The following is a 26481-nucleotide window of genomic DNA, read 5'->3' as shown; positions in this document are numbered from 1 at the left end:
TCATTACTTGGCCCTGACCTGCCAGCTCTGTGACAGGACATCCAGCTTAGAAATAGCTTGGGGCACACACGCACACACACACACACACACATACACACACACCACTGCAGAATTTATTTTGGGTTGTCCTTTTCTCCCAGGCTCTTCCAAAGTATTTCTGCCATCAACTCAGTGTCCTTTTAACCATCCCTCACTTTCTCTGTCCTAGGAAGGCTTGCTTCAAACTCTGGGGCAAGGGAATGCAGTTTTTCTGCTTTTACAAGGCCTGGGAAACCCTTCCGTCCCTATGTCTTCTTTAGACTACTAGTTTTGAGGTCTCTCTACTGTGCCTCTTAAAAAGTGCTCCTGCTATAAAGGATCCCCCCACCTCCTTGCCCATTTTCTTTAAAGGCAAAAAAAACTGCAGCTCTTATTGTTGCTGTAGAAACAGATGCTTGGCAAATATGAAGTTGGATGGAAGGGCTGGTTTTGGCTGTAAGAACTGCTTTCAGCTCATTTGGGGAGAAGAATGATGAGGGTGGCAGCAAAGGCAGACAAGCCCACAAATAGGGAATTAAATATGATTATGTGTGTATTGTTAACACACTGATGTGTGTTGGGTACACCATGGACTCAGAACTACAGTGCCTGGATGAGTTTGGGCAACTGATTTCTCTGTACTTCACTTTCCTCATCTGTAAAATAAGAATAATAACAGATTGTGGGCCTCCCTGGTGGCGCAGCGGTTGAGCGCTGGGTTGCAAAGCTACCCCCCAGGCGAGGGTCCCACATGGCGCGCAGACCTCTCCTGCCTCCCGCTGCTCCCCTCAGAAGTGCACTTTGTCAGTCTGCCTGTTCTGTTCTCCGCTCTGGCTCTGGTGAATTCTCTCACCCTCCCACGCTTCTGACTGTACCCAGTGCTTGTATAAATAAATAAATAAATAAATCTTTAAAAAAAAAAAAAAGAAGAAGAAGAATAACAGATTGTAAGGTTGCTTAGAGGATTAAATAAATCAATACAAACAAATCACTTAGAGTAGTGCCTGGTATATAGAAAGAACTCAGAAGGGAATGTTATCACCATTATTAGTCTGACCCCTTGGGAAACACTCGGTACCTGGGCACTTGGGCCCTCTGCACAAGAAATACCATAAGCCTAAAAATGACTCAGCTCTGCTCATGGGGCGTGGAGAGAGGCTTTGCTCTCCTCCCCAGGATGGTGCTTTTGCTCAAATCACTGTTCAGGTAATATGTATGTAAGGCCTAAATTGGTTCCTAAACTTACTTGGAACCTCAGAGTTGATAGCTTTTGCCTTGCGCTCTCAATCTAGTCTATAGTTTGATACCAGTTTTTAAAATTGTGCTTTTTTTTTTCCCCCTGAGACTCCTCCCAGTCACATTCTTGGCTGTTACCAATACCTTTGGAATAGCAAGCTTCTTATTACTTATTTAATTTTCAGTTGAATGAGCTCTACTTTTTAATGGTTTCTCTACAATTTATTTTGTTTCTTCACCCCTGCCTTGCTTCTGCTAGGGCTAAACAGGAATTGAGGATGGCATTGAGACACACACACAGAGGCAGCCCTGATCTGCCAATTCTCTGATCTGTCATTTCATCACACATAGGAACTTGCTATCTACTGTAGCAAAACCTCTCAAATTCCATGCCTGTGATAGAATGTGATATTGCTGAGATCAGTACCCTGGTCTCTTGTTCCCCCACGGATCCCCCATATTGTTTGAGCCTCACTAGCATGTCAAGCATGCCTGGAGTCCTTTCTTCACCATGTCCTCCTCCCCCTCTTCTTCATTGGTTCATTGGCAATACAGGGAGGTGTCCAGTTATCACCCCCACTACCCCAAGGCAGAGCGCCTAGAATGCTGCTCAGGACAAGGCTTCATTGGCCTTATTTGCCCTTGAAAGTACAGTTTTGCTGGTACTTCTCTCTCTAGGAGCACTAACATCAGATGAGTCCAGCAGGCCGTGATGCGGGAAAGCCCTCAGGCCACTACATTCCAGATGACTTACCCATGCATGGTCCAGAGGCTGCAGAAATAAGGCACGATTGTGTGACACTGAGGGGCTTTCTCCTAGGCCTGGGGTGTCTTGGGGTGTGGGCTGGCTTCTATTCAGCCTTGAATTTTCAGCCCCTCTGCATCTGGCTTCTGCTTCTAGGCTGGTATTAAATCGTGACTACAGTCTTTTTGAGGCCTGGGGGTCAAGGCTAGGCACATGCAGCCAGGAGTAAGCAGACTCTGGGGGTTAGAGGCAACACCTGAAGGAGTCTTTGGCAGGCATGGCCTGGATAAGCTAAAAAGGGGTCCTGTAGACCAGACCAGTCCAACAGGACATTCTGCAAAGATGGAAATGTTCCCTAGTCTGGGCTTTCCAACTTGGTAGCTAAGAACCACATGTGGCTATTGAGCACTTGAAATGTGGCCAGTGAGACAGAGGAACTGAAATTTAAATTTTATTTGATTTTAATTTAATCAGATGTATTCCTAATGTTTCAATTCAACTTTAATTTAAATAGGCACACATGGCTAGTGATTACCATATTGAACAGTGCATCTGGGGTGCTCTTGAAAGCCTGTCTCCTCTTGTGGTGCCCCCTCCCCCGCCATGAGGCTGAGTGTGGTGACATTTTCTCTTCCTTTCAGGAAGGAAGACTTGTCCTTGGCAATTTCTACACTTCACCAACTCTGGAATCCTAATGCCCCAGGGCCAGCAGGTCCCTGGCCATGTGCCACCACAACTGGGGCAGTTTCCGCACCTGGCCAAGCATGTTTTCTGCCCAGCTTTGTAACACACAGGTGCTTACATGCCCCAGTGGATTTGCCAGGCCTATTAATGTGGAGGTGGTAGGTTGGTAGGAAAAGTAGAAGCTTTTGCTTTTTCCTTATTGCTTCTATGGAGATGGGGTTTGTGCTTTATTTTTACTTAAAGTGTCTAGAAACAGGCCCAGTCGGGTCCTGCAGAAGTGAACACAGATGGTCGAACATGTATTTAATGTTCCATGTTTGGAGGCACCTGAGTCTTGTCTAAAGAAGCCTTCCTGATGTTGAGAATAAGTACCACAGGCCCCCAACTCTCACACCCGGAAGACCTTACTGATCTTTTATTTAAATCAATGCGGCTGGCCCTTAAACAGGGTTTCCTTTTTTCTGCTGTGGAAGTAGAGAGGAGTTGTTGTTTATGTGAAGAAGAAAAGAACAATACTTCATTATGCTTATTCCTGCATGTCTGCCAGAGGGGGTGGGGATGGGAATATCATGTATTTGGGAGACTCAGGAGTGTTGCCAGTCTTGGTGGGATATGGGGTAGCAGTGTGGAGGGTTTTGCGAAATCATCCTTAAGGCTTGCCCCTGGCTTTGGGCCTTGTGGGAATTTGACAAAGCAGGAGTAATTTGGAAATCCCCTGCAGCTGAGACTCCTCAAGGAGGAGCTGGCTGCTGTAACTGCCAGACAGGTGGTCCCTGCGGGGAGCCAGGACCTGACTCTTAATAGGGGGATGGGCTTCTGGTCTTAGCAGAGAGAAGTCCAGCCATCCACACTTGGGCTCTGTGCCCACAATATGGTGTGGTGTCTGTCACTGGCCTCTGAGCAAAACTTTGAGTATGTGAAGACAGGCACAAGAAGAGTACCCACACTGCCTCGGTGGCCGCCGCTGGGGCTGACCATCCTTTCAGGATCGCCCAGACCGCTCCCCACCACACAGGCCCAAGGCGTCCCTAGAGTCTTCTACTTATTCATTTTATTCCACCAATGAGCATTTATTGAGTACTACTATATGCAGGGACTGCTGTGGCCGATGTGGATGTAGCGGTGATGAAAACAAATCAATCTGCGCCCAGCTTTGCCTCTCTTTGCCCTATCCCCTGTGGGCAAGACAAGAGGCCATCTTGTGCAAGCAGCCCCCTCAGCGCCGAGCTCCCGCGGGACGCCTCGTGGGGGTGGGGCAGGGAGGTGAAATCCCTGGGCTTTGAGGGTGCCGGCGGCCGGTGAGAAGGAGGCGGTCGCCCTCTGCTGGGCTCCAGGGGAGCGGCAGGGCGGGCACTGCCCCGGGCTCCTGACGCATGTGCGGGCCCGGCCCCTCGGCTCCGCCCCTGCGCCGGCGTGCGGGCCCCGCCCCCCGCGGCGACTCCCCCGCCCGTGCGGCCGATGTCGGGGCCCAGCCTGGGCGTGCGCCCTTCGCCACCCGGGTTTTTCTCTCAGCCCACCTTGCCCTCCCTGCCGTCATCCCTAGGCTTCTTCAAGTGGGATTGCCCTTGTCCGCTTTGGGATCTACTGGTCATGGATGCCCAGTATTAATTTTTTTTTAATATTTGGTACCTCAAAGAGCACCTACCAGTCCTTATCTACTAGCACAGTTACTAACAAGAGAAAATATTTGTCACACACACAGTGCCCTTCCCCCCCCAAAAAAAAAAATAAAAGGAATGAAGCATGGCTCGTACTTCCCAGGAGAGGGAAGGCACTGGTGCTGTGCAATCTCTGATGGCCCTGGGAGAGACTGCGTCTCCCTGGGTGGGGTGGGGAGCGGGGGGCGCCTACCCCAGGGAAACAGGAGGCCCTGGCCCTCCCCAGCCCTGACAGCTGAGTGTTTGAAACAGGGCTGGCCTGCAGCTTCCCTGAATGAAGCGTTCAAATAGTCATATTCCATACATTGCAAGCTAGTGATGCAAAGCACTATGCAATTAGTACTCAGGGAGATCAGCTTTTGTAGAGTTTTGGTTTTTTTTTTTAAGGAGTTTTGATTTAAAGGGGAATTTGGTTTAGAGAGACAAACAGGGTCAAAAGAGTATTCTTTTGTTAAGATGTTGAGAAGTACCTCAGTCTCAGTGTTTTCCTGCGTGGCTCCCCCTAAGGCAGCCTCCCTCTGTCATCCTTTTTTTGGATAGTGGCTTCACCCTGTGCTCCTAAAATCTTGGGCTTGAAATCTTCCAGTCTGTGGTTCCATTTCCCCACCGCCCCCCCCCATGCCCATTTCCCATCCTCCCCTCGTGACCATCAACATGATTCTCTTGCATCATCTCTTCCCCATCTGCTGCCAAAATCCTAGGGCAACCCTCCTGTCTTTCATCTTGCCATCACCTTGACTTTCTAATGGTCGTTCTGCTTCCCTGGAAATCCTTCTGTTACATCAGCATTCCTAAGCACAGGTTTAATTGTGTCCCTTCACTCTGCTGAAATCTGCTGTCTCTCCTGTTGTTTTCCAGGCTGCTTGGGGGAGTGGAAGAAGTGGCTGAGCCGCAATGATCTGTGTTCCAACCCTGGCTCTGCCAGTCGTAACTTTGTGACGGTAGACTAGCTATCCAACCTTTGTCAGCCTCAGTTTCTCAGTCCACAATTCCCTTTCATAACATTTACCTCCAGGATTTTAAGGAAGAAAAGTAGCCCTACCCAGGCCCATGGCTAATATTCAGTCTGTAACTTTCTTTTTCCTCAGACTCTCACCTTGCTTTTGTTTGAGGCACAGCTATTTCAGTTGCAAGTGACAGAGAGCCCAGCTCAGCCGTTTCAAATAGAAGGCATGTATTGGTTCAAATACCTGAAAAGTCTAGGGGTAGAACTGGCTGTAGGATTAGCCTTCATCTGGAAACTTAAATAGTATGAGTGAGCAGGACCCAACCTGTTCTGTCTCTCAGCTCATCGTCCCTGCTGGCATGGTCCTCGGACAAGTGTGGCAAAAGAGCACAGCTCTCGGTTCAAGTCTTGTGGGAAAAGAAGTGTGACTAACTTTCAGTGATCCTGTTGGTTTCATTATTGCCCTTGATACTGACTAGGTCACGTGCCTTTCGTGAACCAATTCCCATGGCCTGGGGATATGACACTCTCATTGACCAGATTCAGGGGTGGGTACCCAGAGGAAAGTTGGGGTATGGTAATCAGAATGGAGATGGGCAGCAGAAGCAACACATGTCCACTGTGGCACAGGGGCCTTCTTGATCTGGACCTACCCACCTTTCCAGCGTTGTGTCTCATTTACTTACATGTGTCCTACATTTCACCCAAACTTCCATGCTTCACATGTTATGCTTTCTCACCTCTGCCCTTTTTCTAATAATCCTTCACCCTGAAATTCCCTTCTTACCTCATCTTCTTATTACAAACTTCCTTCTATTTTTCATGGCCTAGCTCCAAGCTGTGTATTAGCTGTCTGCCTGACTCCCCAACAGGAACAGACTTCTGCCTGTGAATTCCCCTAGAACATTTCCGAGGTCCCCGTTGGAACATCAAGTAGATTCTAAATTGACTTATAATTATTTGGGTACATTTCTTATCACTCCTTCTGGTCTGTATGTTTGTTCAGGTCAAAAATTATGTCTACTTCTTGTTTCACATACTCAGACAGTATTAAGTGTCATCTCTGAGCGAGGCCCAGTGCGAGGTAGTTCCTGGGAATCCATCAAACAACATACAACCTTTGCTTCAAGAAGCTCATCAACTAGTTTTAAGACTGGGGGGGAGGTAAAAAAAAAGCGGACACTGTGCCTCCTATAGTGTTGATCTTGAGGAGTTATACGTCACTGCCTCTTAAGTAAGTGAAGGGCTTCCTTTACTCCTCAGAGCCTGCCCCCAATTCTGCTTAGCCATTCTGTCTGGCTAATGCCCAAAACAGCCTAGGAACTTTCACTCACCCCATGTGGTAGCTGAGTAGCTGAAGTTGTTTCCTTAACTGGATATACCTTTGTTCTCAATTCTGTTCTCCTGGTTTATTGTATTTGTACCTTTCAGATTTGTTAGTTAAATCGAATGGATGTTTTTTGGAATACCTATTGTGTGCCTGGTGCTGGAAGGTGTGATGATAAAAGAAGTAGGAAATGGGGCCTCCCCAGTGGCGGCACAGCGGTTGAGCGCTGGGTTGCGAAGCTGCCCGCAGCCTCCGCGGCACTGGTTTGATCCCCGGCTAAGCCTCCTCCACGGCACTGGTTTGATCCCCAGCTGCTCCCCGGCCACCGGAGGAGGGTCCCACATGGCGCGCAGACCTCTCCTGCCGCCCGCTGCTCCCCTCAGCAGTGTACTTCGGTCCTTCTGCCTGCTCTGCTCCCCGCTCTGGCTCTGGTGAATTCTCTCACCCTCCCGCGCTTCTGACTGTACCCAGTGCTTGTATAAATAAATAAATAAATCTTTAAAAAAAAAAAAAAAAGAAAGAAAAAGGAAAAATAAAGAAAATGCATACGTTGTGCAAAAAAAATGAAAAAAAAAAAAAAAGAAGAAGGAAATGGTCTCTGTTTTCCAGGGAGAGAGGGCTTAAATATGTGACATAAATAGTTATAAACTATAATGGTTATAAACTAATACCATAAAAATACTAGTTTTTGTTGGGTAATTGTGGCATATGCCCCTTAAATTTTAATACATTCATCTTTATGGTGGTATAAGAAATTATATAGCCTTGGGCCTCCCTGGTGGCACAAGGTTTAAAAACAGCGCTATCAAACTATCTCCAGCCACTGCAGCATGAGTTTGACCCCAGCCTGTCAGGGAACAACCCACAAGGTGCAGCAGACCTCTCCTGTCTCATCCACTGCTCCCCTCAGCAGTGTATTTCAGTAGATCTGCCTGTTCTGCTCCCCACTCTTTCTGGTGAATCCTCTCGCCCCGCCTACACCTCTGGCTTACACCCCAGTTCTCGCATGCATAAAAAATAAATCTTAAAAAAAAAAGAAATTATTAGCCTTAAATCATGAACATTGTATTTTGTATGTTTCTTTTTACTCTAGATTATAGATGACATTATGCTTTCATGCACATCTAAGAATAGTTTCAACAAAACCATGTGTATCATACTTTGTAAGCAATTTAAGGAAATTGCAAGAGTCATTTTGATTGCATTCTGGCTTTTGCCCTTACCTCCTGACTTTGGAATCTCACCTCATGTAGTGTGTGACTGTACTGTACGTAACAGAGCACCATTTGAGTAGAACCAAAAGCCACCAAGTGTATGTGATGATCTTTAGGTACAGACAGTGACTAATGTCATTTTTAGCGATAATTTAAGTACTACATACAATTTGGCAGGTCTGATGCCAGGTGTTTTACCTATAGTGTTTTTAGAAATTCTCGCCACCACCCCATAGAGCCATGCTATTTATAAGACCAGAAAAGTAGACACTCTTAAGAAGTCAAGTAATTTTCCCTTGGGTCAGAAGGCAGGAAAGCGGCCGAGCTGGGATTAAGTGTCTGACTGCAAGGCTCGCCCTTTGCACTGCCATGCAAAGTCTTGGGTTTGGGGAAAGTCTTTGTAAAGGAGATAGGACTGGAGATGGACTTTGAGACATGGAGAAAAGGCTGTGATGGTGATGCCGGGCAAGGAACCATGAGAAGATCTGTCTTGGAAAGAGGACAAGAGCATGAGCACAGAGTGGGCTGTGGAGAAGGAGGAGGAGGTAGAAAAATGCGGAGGAGGGCCAGGCGGTGCTAGCCTTGGAGGCAGGGTGAGTGGCCTGGGGTGGGCTGGCTGGCTGTGGGAGTGATCTCATGGGCCCTCTCCAGAGCCCTAAGTTAGACTTCAGGAAAATATGGGCTGGGCCCTGAGACAGCAATGACCTTTGAGCAGCAGTGGGACTGGTTGTGGCCCTGTGTGAAGGCTGAGCAGATTCTAAATTGCCAGATTCTGATAATGGCCTTAGTTTTCCCCTCTGAATGAAGGGGGCTGCCCTTTTCACTAAGGGAAAGGAAATCACACTGAGAGGATCTGTCAGTAGTACCAATCATCTCAGAGACAGAATGGACAGGATTTAGTCACCCATATAGAAAAGAGGAGTGGATGGGCACGTGGTTGATAGTAATTCAGAACAAGACTGCAGGTACAGTGACACCAGGTCGCCTAGAAAGTCATCTTCCAGAGCACTGCCGAATGTCGGGCAGGCCCAGAAGGTCTCATGCAGCCAGAAATAGAAAACACCATGAACACCAATCTGTGTATGAAACCCAGGCCCTTCACTCAGAGGAGAGCCTGCAGGTTGGCTGATACCCATTTGTTCTGCTTTAGACACTTGGATTAAGCTTGGTTATCTGGCTTTATAGCCTTTGGCAGAAACAGCAGATTAAGAAGAAGGGAGATTGCTGGGGACAGGCACGCTGACAGGCAGTGCCAGGGCCAGGGGACAAAGGAACTGAAAAGCAGATACATGGACATGAAGGGGGGGCTGACTTCCACATGGGTATAGAGCGAGGTTTCAGGAGCCTGGGCACTGGGGTGAAGGGCACGAGGCCAGTGCCCTATGAGAGTGGCCTAGGGCATCGGTGGGGCAGAAGCGAGGCCAGGAAGTCAGGAGCCATCACAGGGGATGACGTGCAGGCTGGAATAGACATGGACTGGGTTCAAGAGGAGAAGTTCAGAGTTTGAGATGTTTGAGATTAAGTTCTGAGTGTTTTAAATGAGGAAATTAAAGAGTATGCAAACATTTTTATTATTGTAAATGGTACTAGAATTTAGAAAACTACTTAAAATAGGAAATATTTTGTCCTATTTAAAGGGAGTAGGCTTCAGTTACCTGGAAATCTTGCTCCCCTTTTCCCCCCTCCCCTCAAAGATCACAGATAATAGTTAAAACCTATTGTGAACTTATGTGCTGGACACTCATTTTAGAGCTTTGCAAGTATTAATTCATTTAACCCCTTTAATAACCTAATGTGGTAGACACTTATTTTTCCCATTGTACAGATGAAGAAATTAACACTGAAGTTAAGTTATATAGTTAGCTAGGGAAAAGCCAAGATTGAACAGGCTCTGGAAGTCTCACACATAACCTTGGGACACTATGAATAATTCTTTTAAAGCAGTAGTTCTCTGAATCACCTGGAAGACTAGTTAAAGCACAGATGCTGGGCCCATGCCCAGTTTCTGAAACAGTAGGTCTGGGGTGGGACTCTAGAATTTGCATTTCAAACAAGTTGTTGGGTGATACTGATGCTCTTGGTCTGGGGACCAAACTTTGAGAACCAAAGTCCTTTCACTGAGATTTCACCCATCTCATATGAATAATAGAAAAGAGTCAATGTAGGCACAGTCCTCATTTTGTAGATGAGGGAAATTTAAGTCACCTACCCACAAGCCTTCCCCTCCCTCCCTCGGTCATCGATGTAGCACATGGGCACCTCTGTGCTAGGCCTTATGCTGGTCGAACAGTTCTCACTCTTGGCTGCATGTTAGAATCACCTGGGGGAGCTTTTAAAAATCCCAGTGCCCAAGGAAATCAGAAACAGGAGGTGGGAGGGGAGAGGGCAAGGGTGGGATCCAGGCATCGGTATTTCTGCCGTCCCACGGGGGATTTCTGGGTGCAGCGGAGGTTGGCATCATGTGTCAAGAAAGCACTGGGGATACACAGACCTGTGACCCAGCATGTGCCCCCCAAAGGACCGGATGATCTCCCCAGAAGGCTGCATGGCTCCCTAGAAAGCAGAGGTATGAGCCCCATGTCCCAGTGACTGAGTGCGACTGTGTCCGCAGTGTGTGGTAGGAGGCAGAGCTGGGCCTCGGTTCTCGGGCAGCCCTTAGCAACCTTTTCCCAGAGAAAGTAATTGTTGACAAGACTCCCTGGGCTCACGGGACTGGCTGGGTGACAGGCTTGGGGCCTTCAGCCACCCTAGTTGGGCACTGGCTAGGAGGCCGCTCTGCTGCGGGGGTTTCTCAGTACCAACCCCACCCCACCCTTTTCCCCTCCTCTCCCCAGAGGAAGAGGGAGACAATGACTGTTTCCTATTTTCTGCAGAGCCCACAGCTTCTGAAACAGCTTCAAAAAACCTGTCTTTTGGCTCCTTCCCACCTGCTCCCAGCTGCCATTTGAGCCTCTGGGGTCCCCAGCCTGTCTGAGTATCCTGGGTACTAATTGATGAGCTGGACCATGAGGACTGGCTTTTCACCCACAGTCCCTGCTTACTGGCCAGACACTCAGTCCCTTTCCTCTGTCTGCAGGGCCAAGGCACACCCACCTACCTCCACCCGCTCTGTGCCTGCTCAATCACTGGCCGTGCGGGGAGAGCAGTATACAGAGTGCGGTGGATTTCATGCACACCCCAGGGTATTTATTACAGGAAGGCCGCAGCAGGGGTCTCTGCCCTGCAAGCGATCTTGTGGCTGCTATTTGGCCACAGTGTGCGGCGGGCCTGTGTGTTATATTGGATATGACAGTAGTGGTTGTCTTGGCCTCTGCTGCAGTAAATAGATGACAGCGGTGAGCCTATGATTTGTGTTTTCAAAACACTATGCTGTGATTAAATGTTCCTATGTGCTGGTGTGTGTGTGTGTGTGTGAGAGAGAGAGAGAGAGAGAGAGAGAGAGAGAGAGAGAGCGCGAGAGAGCGTGTATGCATGCACACACGCACACACATATGTGTTTGTGTTTGTCTCCCTCCAGGCCTGTGGGGCCAGGGGCTGCAGGTCTTAAATTCCTCTGCTATTTTTAGGGGCCATATCAGTTCAGCTGTCCAAGCCTGGATGTGTGTCAGTAGGAAAGTCCCACCCTCCCTGTCTCTTGCCAGGAAGCCCGAGCCCTTCAACACTGTCTGCCCCAGCCGTGCCCTAACTCTGAAAGCTTCCTCCCCCCTTCACGTGCTGTATCCCCCTCTCCCTTCCAGCATACCTGGTACCCGCAGTCCTTCAGGCCACTCTTGCTCTGGCTCTGGCCAGGGCTGGGCAGCTCTTGACGGGAGGGGCCTGGAAAGAGGGAGGGGACCAGGGGCGGGGCTGCAGCCAGTGCTATTTTGAGCGGCTAACGGAGCAGCATCGGTGAGGAGACTCCTTGCTCTGGGCTGCTCCAGGCCAGGCCATGCTGGTGAGTGTCCCTCTTACCCCCCACCCAGGAAATGTCCCTGGCTCCTCATGCTGTTTCCTCATTTAAGAAAGGAAGAGCCTTTTATTTTTTTTATTTCCCCAGATGTGACTGAAGTAGATGGGGAGGAAGAGGAGGAGCTCCCTTGAGGTTCCTCTCTGAACCTCTTGGTGAGGAGGGAGTTACTCAGCCCCTGGCAGCCTCTCAACCCCCCAGAGGCAAAGGGCAGGGCCTCTTGTCCTGACAAAACCTTGGGAGCTTTGAAGGGGTCACCATCTTTAAACCTCAGTGTCCTGGACTGCCTCAGCCATCCCGCAGGCAGTGACACACCTTCCCCATGAACTATTAGTGTTTTTGAGGCCTTCATTCCTCAGAACATTATTTTCTTCCACAGTCTGGAACCCAGGCCTTTGGAGGCCTTCTCCTCCTCTGCTTTGCATTGCCAGAATAACCCTCCACCCCCTCTCCTCCTGGCCAGCTGGGAGAAGGGCTTGTCTACTGTCCTGTCTACTGTCCCCAAAAGTGGACTCAGCATGGCCTCCCCCATTTCTGGAAGGGGCATAGGTGGTATCTCAGAGATGCCTTGATTATCTGTTGGGCTTTTTTAGCAGAGATTACTCCAGAGGAGTAAGTGCCTTTAAAAAGCAAGTGAGGAGAGTCACAGCTAACATAGCTGCCTTCCAGTCTGTTCCATTCCCCCTTACCAACCTCTTCCACCCCTCCCAGCCACAAGGGTAAGATTTTCAGTCGCGTCAGCAGTTGGCAGAGTGTGTGGACTGGCCTGGTGTGGAGGTGTGTCAGGAGCCTGAGATGTACCCATGAGCATTTGTATCGCCGTGCCCAAGGACTGCCCCACCCCAGCCATAAAACTAGCACCAGTGTCGAGGTGTGTGTGAGCAGGATGGGGTGGGGCCAGAGAGAGCTGGGTGCTTCTCAGGGTGGGGCCTTACCCGAGAGCTGGGTGCTTCCTGTCCCCTCCGCCCCACTCTGGGATTTGTACAAGATGGCCAGGGAGACGGCAAAATGAGTGTCCCCGGAGAAGAGCAGGTCCAGCCATTGGAGGGGGAAACCCTGCCCTTCTGCAAGTGCGGTGGCAGCAGGAAGCCATTCCAGTGCACCTGCTTCCTCCTCAGGGCAGTGATGGCTGCTCAGAGCGGGCGGTTGCTTTCTGTTCCGCCCTGGGTTGGGGGAGGGCTCCCACTGGAGACTGAACCAGAGCAATCAGGGAGTCCCTGCCAAGCTCTTCCTCCTCCTTGAGCTGGCAGCGTGGTGTTCAGGTCATTCCCTGCACAACTCTCTTTCCTCTCTAACAGTTGTGTGTAAAGCTTGTTCAGGTCATAGGTGGAGTGACACGCCTGCTTTCTACCTCAGTTGCTGTTCTAGTAGGTGATGTCATGGAAGAGCAGCAGTGGAGGTGAAGGGGGGGTGGAGGACGGGAGGTAGGAGGGTTGGGCTCTCACCTCCATCCCTTAAACTGAGCCTTGGAGGTTCTTGCTAGAGGACAGATCTGGATGCAAGTCCTACTTGCTGCTGTGAGACCCTGGGCAAGTCACTTCTGAGCCTCCATTTGCTCATTTGTAAAATAAGAATCATACTAGCATCTTTTTCAAAGAAGTAGTGTGAGGATTAAATTAGAGGATGTCTGTAAAGGATTCAGCACAGTGTTTTTACTATTGTTACTGTTACTTCTTCCCTTCCCTGTTATCCCTCTTCCCCCCACCCTCAGCCTATTTAGATAATTTAGTGCTTGTTTGGGACTGGCAGGAGGGGTCACCTGCTCACCACCCTCAGAACAGGAAGAGGAGAGGAAGATGCCTCTCTCATCACAACTCCAAGCCTGAGTGTGCATGAGTGTTGGTAGAGGGGAGAGGCTGCCAAGTTCCCCTGGCCACAGGTGATGGCATCTTTTCTTCCCCTAGGCCTCTCTCTTGGGGTACCTGCTGCCCTCCTCACCATGTGCGGACCTCTAGCCTGGACACTTGGGCCCCCAGGGGCATTCCATGCCTGAGGGGCTGCTTCTGGGTGAAATGATTCTCCTGGGGGCATTTGTGCCCCCATTTTTTGTGCCCCACAAGGGGCACAAACATGGTAGTTGAAGGCAGATGGTCCTCCAGCCTGGCCCAACCCCTGAGGGCTGGAAACCTTTTCCAGGCTGAGCATAGATGGATCCCTCAGTACATTTTTTGATTTCTCCTTTTTGAGAACAAATGTTTTTAGCTATTATCTCCTCTGCTTTTTCTTTTTTATTGACTATTTAGCCCCCTTTACAATAAAAATAAATAGTAAGTAACAAAGACATAACAAAATAAGTAGCGAGTGTCTCTATTGTGTCTAATTCATGCAAAGTTATTATGATCACTGTTTTGCATACTGTTGAGGTTCTAGTTGTTGTTTTTTTAAATGTCATTTTATGTGGCATTTTCCATGTGGTTACATTGTCTACCTATTTGTTAGTTGAACCGGCAGTATAACCGTGCATCCTACAGAAGAGCCACAGTTTACCTAACCTTTTCCCAACTCTAGACATTTGGGTTGTTTCCAATGTGGGGTTGTTATACCAAGTGCATCTGTAACAGTCTTGGCATAGATTTGTGGGTTTTTTCTTTCTCTTCTTTAAGTCACCTTATTGGCCATACATTCCTGAAGATTGGTTGAGTAGGCCAGAAGATGATGCTTTTTATGGCCATTATTGCTTTACAAAGAACTACTAAGCAGTTTCAAACTGTCCCTGACCTCACCTCAATCCCAGGACGTTGAGTTTTCTATCTATTTATTGTGGCTAAATTTAGAGATTATACCTCTCTAGTTTCTCCCACATCCTGGGAATTAGGATGGGCAAGTGTTATTCTCTGCAGTTTACAATTAGGGGAAGAAACCAGATGGGAATAAGAGATTGTGTGAAGAACCCCCATTCCAGTACTGCCATGCAGCAAACATTTATCCCATGCTGACAGTATGACGGGGAGGCTAGAGTGCCCCCCACCCCCCACAGGAACTTGATAGACACACTAACAACTCGTGAAGCTCTGTCCTGGCTGTGAGTCCTGGCTCTGCCATTTATTAGCTGTGGGGGCCTCAGCAAGGTACCCTCTGGATTTCCTTACTACAAGGTGGATTGTTGTGAGAATTAAATGAGGAGACAGTGTGCAGTACCTACCACTGTGCTGTCTCTCAGTAAGTAGTCAGTGAGTGTTGTTCTCTTCTCTCCCCCCAAAAGAAGAGACAAGAAGTGCCAGAGAGGAAGGAGATGGTCAGCACCTCAGAGAGTAGCATGACTGTGGTGAGGGCTCCCTTAGGAATTCAGTTTGGGCCCTTGAGCACTGGTAAACACCACACTATCAATTTTGCTTTGGCTTGACCAGATCTCTTGAACCTCAACGCTGATACAGAATATTAACCAGAGTTAGACTATTAAGGATGACTCAGCCCCTCTGGCCCTGCCTCACTCAGCAGAAAAGGTGAGCCTCTAAGCATAGGCTTTGAGTCAGAGACTTGGGTTCAAACCTCAGCTCCATCACTTATCAGTTTTGTGACTTAATCTCTTTCCTTATCAGCAAAATGGGAATAATAGTAATTCCAATACAGTGTAGCTGTTGTAAGATTTGTATTTGAAAGTAAATGTTAAATACTTTTATAGGGCCCATCTCACTAGAAAGGGAACAGGTCAGGGAAGAGAGGCCTTGGCTCCTGAGCACTCTTGCCCCACGGAGCCTTCAGTTCCCAGCTCTGGGGGGGGGGGGGGGGGGGGCTGTCTGTAGCAGAGATGTTGCCTCATTCTTTGGGGCTGAGTTCCTTCCCTGTTCAGTATTGGATAAAGATGGATTGTTTTTGATCTTAAGCAAATCATAGTTAAGATCCTCTGATAAAGAAGTGAGGAGAAATATCCAGACAATTCTGCTGCACAAAATCACAGAGGGTTTCCTCTGGCCAGGAGAGCATGTTCAGAGAGATACTCATAAGGAAGAGCTGGTACAGAGGAACACCCCCAGTATAGCTGGCCTAGTGTCCCCACAACCTGGGGTAGATGGCGCCTCCCTGGACTAGTAGGAAAACTTGAGCAGGAAATCAAAGAGCAAATGAGCTCATTACATAAACCAACTTAAAGCCGCTGATATATGAATTGGATAATAAAATAGAGATGTCAAGAAAGCATATAAAAATAATTGAAAGTGAACAGTTCTCTAATTTTCCCCGATAATTCATTTAAGCAGTAATAACAATAAACCTGTTCTTAAACTCCACTGACTTGAATGGATTCTTTGGATGAAGCTGCTCCCTGGACTGAGACAGATTCTACCAGTTGATTTTCAAGAGGACCAGCTCTGGTTTCTAATCCATGGATGGGGCAGCTTTATCATGCCCCAAGCCTCTTGCCTCTAATGGTGTGTTGCAGGTAGCAGGCAAGGTGGCCAGGGGCCAGGAGCAGCTTCTGTAATGCCCTTCCAGGTCTCAGGCCTTCAACTTTGGTTTACAGTATTAAGGGCTTGAGCATCTCTCCCCACTTGGCCTACTCTGCTAGAGTGCCAGGCCCGGAAAGGACTTTGCCACTTATCTAGACCAGCTCACTGCCTAATTCTCCAAAGAGGCTCAGACAGGTGAAGTGGCTTATTCAAGGGCACAGAGCTTCCAAGGGTAGGTGGGCTGAGTATATTCAGTACCCCACTTTGCCTTCTCTTTCCTAGAATATTTTACCCCTTACTTTCCTTGGCCTTTTGAGTTTTGTAATCCTCTTCCTCCTCCTCTCCATCCCTCCTTTCCCTTTTGTTGCCCACAGTGTTTATCCCAGCAGGTCCTGGCCTGTAGGAAGACTCGAGTCCCTGAGAGACCCTGCCCCCACTTCTCCGACCCAGGGTACAGGCTGCTCTTGGCACCATGGCCTTTTCATCAAGGTTTGCCTTTTGGGAGCAAAAGGAAAGTTGGATTTCAAAACCTTGTGCTTTTCCTAGGTGCTTTGGCATGGTGTGTGCAGGCAGGAGACTGGCTTGTGAAAGAGGGAGCTTTGGAAGTCAGAGTTGGGTCGGGGCTTGTGTGTGATTTGGGGCTGGGGAGAACTGACCAGGGGGCTGGGCCACTCTAGATGGATGGGCTCCTGCGCTAAGTCATGCTCCTCCCCTGAGCTCCAGCTCTGGAAGCTGAGCTGCATTTGTCCCACTGGTGCCCCTCTAGGTTAACCCCTCCACACCCTTCCCATACTCCTGCTACTGAGTCACACCTGGGAACACGGACTGCTGTAGAATGGAACGGCTTTGGCTCTGAGGCCTCTGGAGTCAGGGGGCTGTGGTGCATAGGAGGAGAAGGAGCCAAGAGGAGGGAGTCAGGCCAGTTGGCTTCTTAGGTCCAGAGGGTGATTCAGGCTGCAGACCTGGGAGTGCCTTTGTGCTGTGCACAGTCCCAGCTGGGCCGTGACCTACAACTGACAGAGTCCTTTGGGCGGGGGAAGGAGCAATGAGTCAGCCTGAGGCTAAATCCAGAACTGAGCTCAGAGCTGAGCTGAGTGTCCCAGGATTTCGGGGGACAGCCATTGTTTCCCCCAGTGCCTCACTACATGGATGAGATGCTTGGGGTACCAAACTTGAGCCACTGGAGGGAGGACAGATTTGGAGCTGGTGAAGGACTCAGAGTGGACTTGGAATCCGGGCCATCCTTGAACCTGAGCTAACAGCACTGCGTGTCGTATCGAGTGTGTCTGTGTGGGTTGTGAACACTTGCTGTCCCTCTAACCCGTAGCCTGAGAGCTAATGCATGGTGTGATCTTGGGGTGGGGGGGGTGATGGGTATTGTGGGGGGGGGGCAGCAGGCATAGACTAGATTCTGCCACTCCTCTCCATCCCCTTCCCAACACCCCCTCCCTTGCCTTTTGCTGCTTCAACTGCAATTTCTAAAGTAGTAGAGTCCGCTCTGTTGAATCATTGTCACTTTTGCTCTGTCTGTGGTAGCATGAACTGACTTTGAAGTTTGAGCCCAATGAAATAGCTCTATGGGCAAGATGCAGCTTTAAAACTAAAAGGCCATCTTGCTGGCCAGTGTCCCAGGCACGGCTAATTAGAGCTCCAAACGAGCCATGGACCCCACGTGGATAATTAAAATGATTCTGGACATGTCTCTAAGGATCTTTTCTATTAGGAATCAAGGACACCTTCCTGTGCTGCTACCCCCATTGTGCAGGAAAGGAAGACATGCTGAGTTGAGGATGGGGTAGGGTTGGTAATAGAACAGTCGTCCTGAGTGACTGGGGAAAGAAGAGAAATGAAACCCACAAGGACTTTCCTGGGCATTTGGAGGGAGGATGCTACTGAGGGGGCAGGGAGAAGGCTTTCCCAGACTAGACGCCTGGCCGCCCTGTGTCTTCCCTGAGCCAGTCTCTGAACTGAAAGAACCAGAGCTTCCACGTTGTCTGCCTGTTTTCAGGCACACTATATCTGCTGTTTGCCCCCCGACTCTGCTCCTCCTCCTCTGATTCAGGTCAGCCAGCTCCTGAGCCACAGCATAGACCCCTGGCCAGAGCAGCCAGAGCTCAGGCATCTTTCCTTCCTCCACACCCTGCCCCTAACTTTAGGGTTCCCTCCTTTAGCTGTCTGGTTGGCAGTTTTGTGGATCTGAGGTTGGGAAAATATCTGACTTCCTGAATCTCTGCCTCTGCCCCAATTCCTGCCTCCAGCCAGGGCTCAGCTGATTGGGAAGGCACTTGGGAGAAATCCTGTGGAACCTAGAGCCAGCCTAATAGGGGCCACCCATTTACCCTACACTGAGTTCTGCTGCCCCTAAGGCCCTCCACACTAGGGTTATTCCCTCCTCCTCAGACAGTCAGGGGACTCTTGTTCAGATCTGCTGAGCTGAGAATGACTCTTGTAGTTTAGCATGAGTTGAATTAGCTGGATCCTTCTATCCATTCTGTAAGCAAGGCCCTGCTATTGTTCTCATGAGTGACCTCTTTAGACTGCCCCAGTGGGCCAAGTGGCTGGTCCCTAAGGGCCAGGGAGCCTGGCTTTCACTGCCTCCGAGACTTCATTCTTAAAGTTGTCACTGGCAGTTTTGACCCCAGGATAGGACATTGGGTATGCAGGTTTAGATCCCCAATGTCCCTGAACACTTGGGAACTTTGCCTCCTCAGGAGAGAGAGGCCCCTTGGGTGTTTTCTTTTGTGCTGGGTGTCCTAGCCCTGACCTTCCAGTAACTTCTATGTCTGCTCCTTCAGGTTAAAGAGGAGGACAAAACTGTGCCGAAGCCAGGCCCTCCTGGCAAGGAGGAAGGGGCTGTAAGTGCTTCTTGGAGACTCCTGTGTGAGTGTGAGTGTGTGTGAGTGGGTTGTCCATCAATCCTGGCCTAATCTAGGGGCAGGTCTACAGGAGCAGGTGGCACAGCAGGATGCCCCTTCCTATTTGGGGTGAGGGGAAGCCAGTAAAGGAGCAGGAAGTGCAGCATGCGTGATGGCAACCTCTGGGGTATGAAGGAGATGGGGTGCCAAGGTGCCTTGGGGACCTTCCCTAACTCCTCTCTCTATCCCACCCCTTTGGTTCCTACCTTGAGTTCAGGTTTCCTGAACTCTTGGGGCCTGGAGGGACTTAGGTGGGCAAACTCTTAGATCAGGGAGCACCAAATGAGCGCTCAGCTGTTGGGACTCTTCTTCCTGCTCTCAGTGGCACAAGACAGGGCCAGGGAGGGATTTTACTGCAGCTGCTGCCGCCTCTTCCCAAGGCCCTGTCAGCTGCTGGGTGCGGGTGACCTGGAGGCAGGCTCCAGTTGCCCGGTGCCCCCAGCGCCCCACCAGGACATTCTTCCATAGAACAGAGACACTGAACAGAGTTGGACTCTGTTAAGGCAAGAGAGGGAGAAGAAAGACAGTTTCAGAAAAGCCAGGCCTGGAGATGAGCAGTTGGGAGAGAGCTGTTGTTGGTGTGGGCGTGCCCAGGTCTCTGGGGCAGAGCCGGATCATAAACCAGATCCATGCTTCATTGCCCTGTTCTGGCTCCCCTACTTTCTTGGCTGGAGATTCAGTTAGCCAGGCATTTTGACTTCCATATGATCTATAAGCAATTCTGAAAGGCTAGCCTGTGATTTCAAACTTTTGGGATATGTGAGGGTGGGGCCTTGGAGTAGGCCAAGGTTTTTTGTGAGGATCACATTAACAGTGCTCAGAAGGCTGCCTGGCACATGACAAGCATTGTATAAGTTGCTGTCATCATCATCATCATAATCATTGTCTTCAGTCAGGAGGTATGGGCAGAAAGCCAGAGGGAGAGAAGGAAGCAAGACCCAGCAGCCATGGAACCAGCCAGCTCCTAGTGCCCTGGCATGCCATAGCATTCTTAGTCCAAAATGTTGAGGAGAAGCCACCTTTGAGGGCCCCCCTCACCTGCTGCCCCCAGCAGGGCCACCCGGCAGCTGATGCTGCTTGGCTCATTCTGCTTATGGGACAACTTCTCCAGGTGGCAGCCAGAGGCCTGCCCACTCTGCGGGCTTCCTCCCACACACAAGCAGAGATGATGACCAGCCCCTCACAGAACCCACTGCCCAGGTATGCTCTGGAGGTCATTGTTTTGGGGAATGCAGCCTCAAGCACAGCTCCTTAATGACGGGGCTTTGCCTGACCAATAAGGAGCCTTCAGGTTGACCTTGCTCCCCCCAGGCTATATGGCTGGCTCTTCATGAAACTGCCCTGCCATTAGCCCGCCTGGCCTTCTCAGTGGCCAGGTGTTTTGGGACCACTGTCAGGGGTGGGGGTAGGATGGGCCTACCAGCATGCCTGCAGAATGCCAGTACACACCCATTGGCTCCTGGGTGCCTGAAGGCTGAGAGGTACCACTGGCTGACTGAGCCAGGGCCCCAACTCTAGGGCAGAGCAGAGCTGTGCCACTTGAGTGCTTAACTCTTTGTGGGCAGCTACCATATCTTCCTCACATTATTCCACATGCAAACACTAGGAGCTAAGAAGTCTCTGGCCCTTGAGAGATTTGCAGGAGGAAAACTGCAAAGAAACTGCCAGAAAGCAAGCAGGGGTAGAAGCTTCCTGGGCCATCACTGGTTTTCTGCAGCCTTGAGAGTGTGGGTGAAGGGTAGATGATGACTGCAGGCAGAGAGGAGACTTGTTTTGGGGCCAGGAATTGCTCCCTGACTATTGTTTTCATGGAGTTGAGCAGTCCCTGGGTCTAACTGCCCAGATAATTGGGTGATAGAAGGACCAGAGACCACATAGGCAGAAAACCTGGAGTTAGACTTAGGATTGATGGTAGGAATTGGTGGCTGGACCTCTCTAGCCTCCATTCTGCTTGTTCCAACTATGAGGAGTGGGATTGCCTGGGTTACGGCCCTGACAGAAAACCAGGAACTCTGGGTGTTCAGGCGCCCCTAGGCATCATACAGCTGCATGCTAAGCCTGGGGCTAGATCGCAGGTGACAATAGTACCTGCTTATGCTTTGAGGGAGAGAAAGGCCAGCCTCTCTAGTGCAGTTTTCCTGTCTGGGAGATGAAAGCCCCTTGGAGCTATGTGTTTGACAAAAAAACGGATGAATGGAAGGTCACACCTTTTACTTCCTCTGCGGGTGGGTAGTTGATGCTAATTCCCTGTCTGTATTTGTGTGACTGCAGCCAGAGGGCAGCTCAAAGGACGACAGTGACCCTTCTAGGAGTCCTCAGCCTCCCACCAGCCCTGTACCCTCAGAGACTCCCCAGAGAGCCAAGAGCCCTACACCCACACTTGCCATGAACGGTTTGGGGGCTGTCTCAGCACCAGGCCCAGGTGAGGAGGCCCCAGGCCTATCACGGAAGAAAGTGGCAAATGCAGTGAGGAAGGTGGTGAACAAGGTGCTGCCAGGCGAGGAGCCTGGGAACATCAAGGAACCTCCAAGCAAGGGGGTCCAAACCCCTGAGCAGCCAGTTCGAGGCAAGAAAGGAGAAAAAGCAGCTCCTGGTCCTAAGCCACCACCCCCTCCACCTCCTCCTGCTTCACCTAAGGCTGAAGCAAAGAAGGAGGCAGCCAAGGATGAGCTCTCTGTGGGCCTGCGGAGCCTGATGTCTCGGGGCAGAGGCAAGGACCACAAGTCCCGAGGCAAGCAGCCTCTTGGGAAGGGGGAGAAGCCCTCCAGTCAGGAGCCTGTCTCCTCAGGGAAACCAGGCTCCCCGAGCAAGCCTGAAAGCCCAGAGAAGCAGTCTTCCCTAGCCCCACCAGAAGAGCCGGCGGACTCGGGCTCCCTTGGTGTGAAGTCAAACCTTACTGGATTGCAGCAGTCCAAGTCACCAGCCCCTGACGTGCAGCCGGAGGTACTCGAGTGTGTGACTAACCTCCCGGGCCCCTGATAGCCCTTGCAGCCAGCCAGCTTCCCCAGACCTCCACACGGCGGCATAACTGAGGCTGGCCCCAGGGCTGGGGCTGCATGGCTTTCCTTAAGTAAATGCCGGATCCCGTGGGGGCCTGAGTTCTGGGCTGGACCCTGCTAACCAGCATGCTGCTGTTCTTCCACACTCGTGTGGGCATCAGGCCCTGGTCCCAGATACACAGTGTCAGCTTGAGGCCTCAGGTCCCAAGTCAGGATCAGGGTCTTAGCAGATCAGCGCTTGGGCAGAAAGACAGTGTTTTCCAAAGTCAGGTGGCTGTGTTCGCCTCCCCAGTCACTCACCCCTGTGGCATCCTAGTGAGGTCCCATCTCTGTGCCTTCATGTAAGTGGGGATAACTTAAGTGTAAAGTTCCTTGTTTAAAGCCCTTGGGAAAGTATTTTGGAAGTCAGTTTTTGTATTTTAGTGTCATACAGTATACATAATGTGCAGCAATCCATAACCAAACATTAATATTTCCACAGCAAAATCTACGAATGTTCTTGCTGCAGGGGGCACAGAGTATAAACAGGTTTTGCCACCAAAATAGTTAAGAAAGGAAGTTTTGTTTTGGAGGGCTTTTTGGATTTGAGGATTACAAGTAAAGGATGCTACCTGCTTTGAAGGATTGGGGTGAGCATGCAACTATAGGGGTAATGCATGCCCCAAGCCCAGGCCCTGGAGTAATGGGTTCTCCACAGATGTTGGCATTGCTAGCAGTGCCAATAACAGTAGCCACTGATACCACCCTTGCCATCACTGCCTTCCTCAGGCCTAGCCAGCACATCCCCTCTGGCAGTAGGACTCATGAGGAGCCCCAAGCCTGGGTGACAAATGGGCACAGTGACGGCCTTTGATCCTGGGGCCCTGTCTGCCCACAAGGTGCCCTTTGGGTGGGACAGGAGGCTGAGAGGAGAGAGGAGGACAAGGACATCAGACCAGATCCTTCCCTTGGAAGGTGATACTTGCTTAGCTGGTCCTTGGATTGGGGATAGTTCTCTTCAAGAGGCGCCATTTTATGGACCTTTCTGGGCCAAATGGAGTAGGGAGGGGCATCAGATTTCCACACTGTTCCTCTGTGTGCCTGCGTGCTCCTTCTAGCTAAAAGGGAATAGGTGGGGGGCGAGGAAGGACACAGCTTGAAAGTGTGTTTTATCTTCTCAGGTCCTAGAGGCCCTCCTTGTTTCTAGAACCCACCTTGGTCCCCATTCTGTTCTTCCTGGTCTTGCAGAACTCAGAGAGGAGCAGGCTGCAACTTTCCCCATCTTCCTGGCCCTCTCTGAGTCAGGGAGGTGACAGTGCCTGGCACACAGGAGTTAGCAGGGACATTTTGGCCTGATGGGCAGGGCATGAGTTGAACCGTCAGTCCCTGACAAGAAACTGTAAAGAGGCAGAGTATCATATGCCTGTTCCTGTGGCGACTACCTTTCTCCTCTGGCTTCCTGTCCCCGCAACCCCTACAGGATAAAGTTGTGGGCTAAGACACATCCTCACCTGCAGTTCAGTCACCTGCCACCTGGACCTAGGACAGGGGCTAGAAGGGTGTGTGGCGTACAGGGCCATCCTGGTACTGAAAGAGTTATGATGGCAGGAAGAAATAACCCCAGCACTCCCAAGCACCTGTTCTTTTTTCCTCATTTGATAGTTTACAAATGCAAATTGGTGCCTGGCTTGCCTCCCTGATCCTACTCCATTTATCCACCGGACCCCACTGGCTGGAAGCATGGCATGCTGAGTTCCCACTGTTCTGCAAACCAGGACTAATAGTGGTTTAACCTCTAGGCTGGAGCTGCCCCTGAGGTCTGGCTGAGCCCCGCAGAGGAGGCACACCTGCGTCTTGAGAGAATCTTCACAGCTTCTGTAATGCCACCTCTCGTGTGTGGTTCCCTCACATTCCTCTTCCTGATGGGCTGGATGGCGCGTGTGTGCGTGCATGCATGTGTGTGTGTGCGTGTGTGCGTGTGTGTGTGCGCATGTGTGTGTGTGTGTGTATGGACTGAAGGCCCTGTGGACTTGAAGAAAGGAAAGGAGGCTCTGCCAGAGTCTGTTCCTCCACGGAGTCCAGAGCCCTGTGTCTGTTGGGCTACCAGTCCCCCTTGGAGGATATGTCTTGGTACTCGGGCCTGGTGGGTGGCAAGGCAGGGAGCTGACACCCCATTTTTGATGGCTTGACTCTTCAGACCCAGATTGCGGGGAAGCGCTATTCATTACTTGTCCATTTCCAACAGGCAAGGTCAGGGCCTGGCTAATTCCCTTTCCTCTCCAGAAAGGCCTTTGAGGGCTTTAAGTAAAAAGACAGAGACAGAAAGGTCAAGTCTGGCCTCAGGGTCTGCCCAGCCCCTTGGCTTTTGGGCATTTGGGAGGTGGCCTTCTCCTTGCCATGGGGAATGTGCAGCCTGGGGGTGGTGCAGTGTAGGTTTGAAGGGCCCCTAGACTTGGTGGTCTCATTCTGTGAGAGGTGTCAGCTCTGGAGGGCAGCCTTGGCATGGAAAGTGGCATCCTTGGGTGTTTGGAGGCAAGTGGCAACTCTGTGCCAGTGTCTGGTGGCTACAGGGGAGCTACACTGGAAAATGCCCTGAAGATAAGGCCAGGGAACCACAGGGCCCTGAGTCCTGGGTGTGGAAGGTAGCCTGGCCTGGCAGACAAACAGAAGAGGCGTTTAATTCAGAATGCACCAGATGATCGACCCAGGAGAGACCGGGGCCTGAGGCAAAGTGGCACACTTCTGCCCGGGTCACAGGAAGTGACTTACGTCAGAGGAGTCTGATGGTGACAAGTGTCTCTTCACCACACTGTGCCTCTCCTTCCTGGTCTGGCCTCTCCTTGACTGGGCAAAATTCCTGCCTAGCCCAACTCCCCAGTGCTGGTGCTGAGCTCCTCTTACTTCCTGCTTGTACCTCGGGCACTTGGAGAGTGCCTGTCCACTTGGCCCAGGGTGCTGCTAAAGGGGACAAGTTGTCTATTTGTCTTCACCCCTCTTCTCTCTCTTTTCTTTGCTTGCTGCTGGTAGCTGGACCCTGAGACTGCCTCTCCTGTCCACAGCCAGGTAGGGTACTCCTGCCCCCCTCAGGAGCCCTCCGCTTCCAACGGTGACCACCCATTCCCTTTGGCCTGTACCTGGGCTGGCGTCTGTGCTCGGGCCTCATGCTGGAATGTAAGGCCTCTTTCCTCTTCCAGCTCCCACCCCCACCCAGCTCCAGGAGACAGTGCCAGTACTTGGAGATGGGGCAGTTTTGTGTCAGGTCCTTGGGGAGTATCTAGTGTCCAGTCTGAGTGTCACAGCTCCTGTTTCTGTGGCACATGGTTCTTAGCCCCTGGAACCTAAGGACCTGCACAGAGTTTTGTTTTAGGTGTTTTATTTCTACTTGTTCCTAGTAGAGAAAGTTAAAAAGGCAGAATTTCTGTCCTTCTGCCTCCCCATGCACCCCAAATCCCAAGCTCTGGATGTGCCATTCTCTGTCTCCACCTGCTGGCCAACTTGGGAAACACCTCTTTGCATCTGTTCTAAAGGAGTTTGTCATCAATTTCAAACACCTGACCTATAGAACGTGCCCAGGTGTTACCTGCCTCACAAAAGGAGTAACTTTGTAAAGATATATCTTTTCAAATAGTAAAAACAGGCCTTTTCTGTGTCCTAACAAACTTAAGTGATGATAGTTTGTTGCCATAGTGATACTCCTATTTGAAGGGTGATCACACAAGTTTGTGATGGCCAAAGTGAGAACCACTGGTATAGTCCTGTCTTCTCACCTGCAGCCGGGAAGGACAGTCAGCCAGCAAGAGGGAGTTGTCTAAAGCCAAATCCAACATGGGAGTAGCACCCAGATTCTTTTCTCTCATCTCTAAGAAACGTGACAGAGAATATTCTTCTTGTCTTTTCTTATCCTTTCCAGTCCTTCATCCAGGGGTTAAATATCACAGGCCCAAAGTCTCATGAGGGTTGGGAACCTGAGAGACTAGTTGTACCCCACAGCTGGGGCCCCTCAGAGATCATGGGGGTGGGATTCACCTGAGCGTTTCTCCATCCACTGGGGTGACCATCTCACTGGCAGGGGGTCACTGCATGGCCCTGCTGCCCTTTCACCCACATGCAACAAAAGGATCCTGATGGGCCCTGGGAGCTTGGCCCTCTCTCCTGTTTGCCCAGCTACCCTGGCCACCATTTCTACCCACTCAAATCTTCCGGTTCAGCAGCTTACAGTGCCTGTGAATGCTTCTTTTTGATTGGTGACCACCTAGTGCCTCCAGTGGCTCCCAACCCCTTTAGACCCATTCTTGTGTCCATCCATGTGGCATGCAAGTCTCTCCCCTTGTTTGACAGATCAGTGCTACCTCTCCCAACCTACCTCCCCAGATCTCTGGCCATGCTGCTTTATGCCCTTAGCATGTCCATGTAGGTCTGGGCACCTGCC

At 50.5% G+C, this 26481-nt stretch overlaps 1 protein-coding gene across 6 annotated transcripts in view; it reads left to right on the top strand.

Annotated features, from left to right (window-relative positions):
• The window catches only part of MYO18A (myosin XVIIIA), a gene marked incomplete at both ends in the record, with an annotated part of 82848 nt that overhangs the window by 11316 nt on the left and 45051 nt on the right, over window positions 1-26481 (top strand). For 2 of the 6 annotated variants that reach the window (XM_084236991.1, XM_084236989.1), the window contains one exon: window positions 25080-25115. The exons of 3 other annotated variants lie outside the window; for them this stretch is intronic. In XM_084236991.1, the coding sequence (XP_084093117.1) occupies window positions 25080-25115 (36 nt within the window). Of the gene's footprint in view, window positions 1-25079; window positions 25224-26481 lie in introns of all 6 variants that reach the window. One more of the 6 variants, XM_084236988.1, reaches the window with a different exon arrangement.

Source organism: Talpa europaea (genome assembly GCF_964194135.1).
Source record: "Talpa europaea genome assembly, chromosome: 7".
NCBI lineage: Eukaryota > Metazoa > Chordata > Mammalia > Eulipotyphla > Talpidae > Talpa > Talpa europaea.
The sequence above is the reverse complement of the archived record's forward strand: the minus strand, read 5'-3'. Positions and strand labels throughout refer to the sequence as shown.